General features: G+C 54.7%; 1 protein-coding gene across 1 annotated transcript; it reads right to left on the bottom strand.

The window, feature by feature from the left end:
• Positions 1 to 1,969: 1,969 nt before the first annotated feature.
• On the bottom strand, positions 1,970 to 4,638 carry LOC123144396 (tetraspanin-2). The gene is made up of 2 exons (XM_044563520.1): positions 3,900 to 4,638; positions 1,970 to 2,513 (listed from the first exon to the last, which is right to left on the bottom strand). The coding sequence occupies exons 1-2, from the start codon at positions 4,524 to 4,526 to the stop codon at positions 2,211 to 2,213; spliced, it is 930 nt and encodes a 309-aa protein (XP_044419455.1). The 5' UTR covers positions 4,527 to 4,638; the 3' UTR covers positions 1,970 to 2,210.
• Positions 4,639 to 5,071: the final 433 nt, after the last annotated feature.

Genomic DNA, 5,071 nt, shown 5'->3' with positions numbered 1-5,071 from the left:
TCGCATATGTTCTACGTGTGCCGGATATCTCAGGATCGGCTTTGTAAGAGGACTACCTCATCATCTTATATCATTTGACCGTGTACTTGCTTGGTTGTTGCTTTATAAACTTTGTACCTCTGTTTACTATATAGCTTGGGAGACAAGTCGATGTAGTGCACCCTTGTATCTTCGTATAACGGAGATACAAGGGCTACCTCACCATCTACCAACCTATAGAGTATAGGGTTTTTTTTTTTGCGGGGCTATATGGTACAGGTTGAAGAAAGTAGACGTGACAATACATGACCCTGTATATACATACACGTGTTCAACATTATAATTGGTGTTGCTGTTTTAGGTGTGTCCACTCCAGTTACCGGGGCCTCTCTCAGACGAACGAGACTGAGACCAGGTAGGGGGCCTTGTGAGTCTAGTCACGTGCCATGGTAACATGCATTGTCGATCAACTCGTGCGTACAGTGTAAGAAAGCAAGAACTGTGCTCTCACGAGAAAACAGATGCTAGTGCAGTGCAGCCACATCCTGACAAAATAGAACCAGTCACACAATTAACAACAGGTACGAAGTGAGAATTTTTTTTCGAAAAGGAGGATCTCCCGGCCTCTACATCAGAGTGATGCATACGGACGAAGTGAGATGAGATTCGTCCCGTTTCAACTCTCAACTGATGAATGGTGCAGTTCTAGGAGTAAGAGCAACTCCAACGGGCCGACCCAAACGGATGGCATTTTTGTCCGCTTTTTGTCCGTTGTGGTCGGTCGCCCGCCCGCCGTCCGTCCTTTTTTAGTTTTGGGTCGGCAGTGCATCCAACGGGCCGACCCATTTCATGCCCGCGCGCGTTTAAAATCATGTCGTCGCCCTGGTTTTGGCGCTCCAGCGCGCGAAAAAGGTTCGCGCGCAGGGGAAAGCGGCCTAGCGCGCGCTGGTTTTGACGCTCCAGCGAGCGGGGAAGGTTCGCGCGCGCCGCGGCCGGCGCTTGCTATAAAGAAGGCGCTCCCTCCACACTCTGTCCGCCGCCCACTCTCGCCGCATCTGCGCCACCATGTCGATCCGCCGCCTGGGCGCTTCGGATTTTTGCGGAGTCCGCGAGCGCCGCTCCGGCGCCTTCTCCGCCGAGATTTGATTTCGCGAGAAACGTCTCGTCTTCGGCACCTTCGACACCGCAGAGGAGGCGGCCCGCGCGCATGACGCGGCGGCGTGGCGCCTCCTGAGGCCTCATCGGGATATGAATTTTCCCAACGTGTCGAGCCAGCGGGCGCAGGAACTGGCGCCTCTCCCGCGGCTTTTCACCGACGAGGATCGTCGTGTCCACCGAAGGCGGCAGCGTCGCGTCGCCATCGCAAAGAAGGACGTGGAAGCCTTGGTGGTGTGGCGCGGAGGCTTCTCACATGACATCGTCGACGAGCGCCAGTTCTACAAGCAATTGAGATCGGAGAGGGAAGCGAGGAGGAGGGAGCGAGCCGCCTATCGGGAGGACAAGCGTTCGCGGAAGCAGGCAGCTCAATTGAAACTGAAGCTACGAGAATGTCGGGTTGAGACTTTGAAGACGAGCAGCTTGCTGACACCTACCTTCAGACGTCGGAGTAGGACATTACCGAGTCGGAGTCAGAAAGCGATGACTAGTGGTCTTTTTCTGTGTACGCTAAAACTATCTATGTATCCATTTTAATCTGAAAAAATGGCCGGCGGCGTCGGCGACGTAGCAGGCGGGCGAGGATGTGAATCCACTGTGCCACCGACCAGCGGGCCCGGTGAAGAAAGATGGCGAGCGCGCGTCCGTCTTGTGTCCGCGCCGACACAAATCAGGCTCAAAAATGGGCCAGGAATGGGTCGGCAGACGGACGAAAGCGGACGCGCGTCCGTTTGGGTCGGCGCGTTGGGCCGGCTTTTTTGTCCGCGCCGACCCAAACGGACGCCGCGGACGAAATGGGTCGCCCCATTGGGGTTGCTCTAATCAAGCCACGAGATCAGCAGAACATAATACTAAAATTCTTAACCATAAATCTGAAGCACATCTCTACTGCATATTACAACATGGACATCAACACCAACAGCGCATGCATCTCGCTAAAATTCTCCACGAAACATGCATGCGCAAACCATAAATCTTAAGTGTCCATCTTCCTCCACTAGCTTACAACCAGTTACCAAGCTGCTACTACTAATTCGAAGCAAGAATATTACATGGGAACAAATTCGTGATAGGAATCACCACTTGTAGCGGCGGTAGATGGCCTCGGCGTGCGCGTTCTTGTATGCGCTGCAGCCGATGAGGTAGAGGAAGACGAGCGAGACGGTGGCGACGACGAGCGCGATGTTGGCCTTGTGCCACTGGCTCCGCAGCGCCGCCAGGAGGCCCGCGCGGCACGACTCGCACTCGTAGCACAGCTGCGCCGGGTCGTTGCCCCACAGGCCGCAGTCCGGGTCCGACGCCGGCCGCGCCGGGTTCGTCCACACCGTCGGGCTCACGTACCCGAACCCGCACACCGACGGGGGCTTGCAGCAGCCCGACTGCATCCACACCACACCACAAGCTCCGTCAGTTGTCAGAGACTCAGAGCCCACGTTTCAGCTTACTAGTAATTATTGTTATGCTGAGAAATTTAACAGGAATCAGTCATCCTGCGACGTTCATGCATCCATCTCAGTCAGTGGCTGGATCTGAAGTAGTAGTACTAATTTTCTTTTCTCTTAATCACGTGAGGTGGAGTTTCCTAGAGATGGTGCATGAACGTCTGAGAGACCAAAGCTCCGGAACACGCGGGGGCAAACAGAGGCAGACAAACCCTCCTCAGATGAGGACATCGAGATGCTGCGTGCGGCCACTGCAGAACCGAGCTCAAAGTGCCCTCGACACCAGAACTAAGATGATAAGCAGGAGTAATTAACACACGACTCTAGAACTAAACACAAGCCCCCACGCACCGACCCATGCGACCCTTGTCCCCGGCACTGTCCCGTCCATTTCTTCTTCTTGGGACAGCAACTCTTCCATGGTTCTGTTGCCATATATACTAGTAGTAGGAGTATTGTTTAAGCTTTCTCTCGGCAACGATGCTATACACACGACACCATGTGCACGATTTGTGGACGATGTAGTTAATCAAGCCGTTGGTGTGTGGTAGTAAACTGCATGACACCGTCTGATTTTGAATCGTGCATGAATCGGCCACGCAGCCGTCGTGCGCGAAGCAGTTTCGTTCTCTCGGGGGATTAGAGTGAAAAGTAGCATTGATACGCCACCAAGTAATTGCCCATCACGTACTCAATTATATTCGCAGTCTAAATCAGTGTCAGATTTGTTCCAGAAAGGGCTTAATTACATGGGCCTACGCGCGGATTCCCCTCAAGACCATTTGGCACTTGGCAGAAACCGAATGGCCCACATCACAGTGACCGTGAACAATGGCCGCCGCTTTTTTTGTGCCCTGTCAGAAAGTTGCCACCGGATGGATTCCCCTCCTCATCGTCTAGTAGCATCTCCAAGAGCCAAGATAACCTCATGCCCGGATCCTTCTAAAGCACCCCTCATCGTCTTGTTTCGGTTACAGGTGTCACTACCGATGCGTTCGCTCACATCATATCTAGTGGAGTAGTATGGCAACAGTTTCAGTCGAAACAGTGTGATTTTGACGTGTTCATTTTGTGGAATCCTATGTTTGAGGAGGTGGGAGTATTTGATGAATCTATGGCTAAACAACGATGATAGGAGTACTAGTAAGTTTCTTGCAGGTTGTAAGAAGCAGTAAATGTGAAACTGCTACTCCTAGCTAGTTCTAGTACATAGTGGCATCATTCAGCTAACACTCAAATATGCTTCCCCGCAAAAATCAACAAAAAAAATACTAGTGACGAGAAGGACTGGGATTAATAAGTGATGGGTAATACAGTACGCACCTGGAGCGGCGTGAGGTGGGACTGGTAGAACTGGTCGGCGGTGACGTAGCCGGCCTGCCGGGCGAGCTTCTTGCAGGTGTCAGAGACGGCGAGGCAGGACCTAATCCCCTCCCAGCGGGCGGGGTCGTCGGAGACGTACCCGCGCAGCCACATGGAGAAGCCGTCGAGGCGGTACTCGTCGTACTCGCGGCCGAGCACCGGGTAGGCGCCGGAGCCGCGGGTGACCGCGAAGGCGAAGACGAGGAGCGCGATGAGGAGGGCGATGAGCGCCGCCATGGCGAAGAGGTAGAAGGCGAGGAGGCGGCGGCGGTTCCAGTAGGCGCCGACGAAGCCCGCCAGCGCCGCCAGGAGGATGAGGCCGCCCAGGATGGCCACAGGCCAGCGCGCCAGCCGCGCGCACTCCTCCCCCTGCGCCGACGCGAACCACACCCCCGAGGCGATGACGGGGACGGCGCAGATGAGCGCCATCAGCGTCACGCACGCCGTGATGTTGTTGCTCACCGCCATGGCTGGAACCTCGCCGCTGCGGCTCTCGCTCTCCCAGACCGTGCTTCGTCCTCTCTGTGTGTTCTTGACGCGGCGCGGGGCGTCTGCGGTGCGGGCTTCCTTCGTGGGTGGGGATGGCATAAAAGGGGTTTGCGGTTTTGCGGAAGGGGTTTGTCTAGGAGCTTGTTCGGTTGCACTCCAGCTCCCAACTCCACTAACTCCAGCTTTGGAGCTGTGCCGAACGGGTTAACTCCTGGAGTTAAGAAAAAGAAGCTGGGAGCGGAGCGTACTGTATTTTACGAGGAGCTGAGGAGCTAGACATCTACTGCTCTGAAAAATCAAAGGAGCGAGAGTTGACTGGAATTACGGCTGCATGCCACCGCCAAGTGAGCTAGCGTACCGGTTCGCTGCAGCTTATCGCTCGAGCTGGGCCACATCAAAACCGAATCAGCTGCCAGCCCATGCCAGTGCTCCCGATCGAGAAGCTGTGCTGTCAAACGTTTCTGAACTCTGGGTTTTTTCAACGAGGAGTTGGGCGGAGGAGTTGAGCTGAGGAGTTGAGGATCCGAGGGAGCTAGAGGGTTGCCGAATAGGTCCTAGGTCTCAGTCGACTTAGACTTCACGAGTGTACTTTCCAGCCTTTTTTTGTCTGAAACTGTTATGTCTTGTCTTCGTGATGGGCTGGC

The sequence above is a fragment of the Triticum aestivum genome, chromosome 6D (genome assembly GCF_018294505.1).
Source record: "Triticum aestivum cultivar Chinese Spring chromosome 6D, IWGSC CS RefSeq v2.1, whole genome shotgun sequence".
Classification (NCBI taxonomy): domain Eukaryota; kingdom Viridiplantae; phylum Streptophyta; class Magnoliopsida; order Poales; family Poaceae; genus Triticum; species Triticum aestivum.
Note: the sequence above shows the minus strand (reverse complement) of the source record. Positions and strands in the feature narration are given on the sequence as shown.

What these genes read in the sequence shown, in the direction of transcription:
- LOC123144396 (XM_044563520.1), bottom strand. Translation starts at nt 4,526, where the DNA reads ATGCCATCCCCACCCACGAAGGAAGCCCGCACCGCAGACGCCCCGCGC. An exon ending in CCCACCTCACGCCGCTCCAG is followed by an intron (nt 2,514 to 3,899) that starts GTGCGTACTGTA and finishes GTGTGGATGCAG; the next exon opens with TCGGGCTGCTGCAAGCCCCC.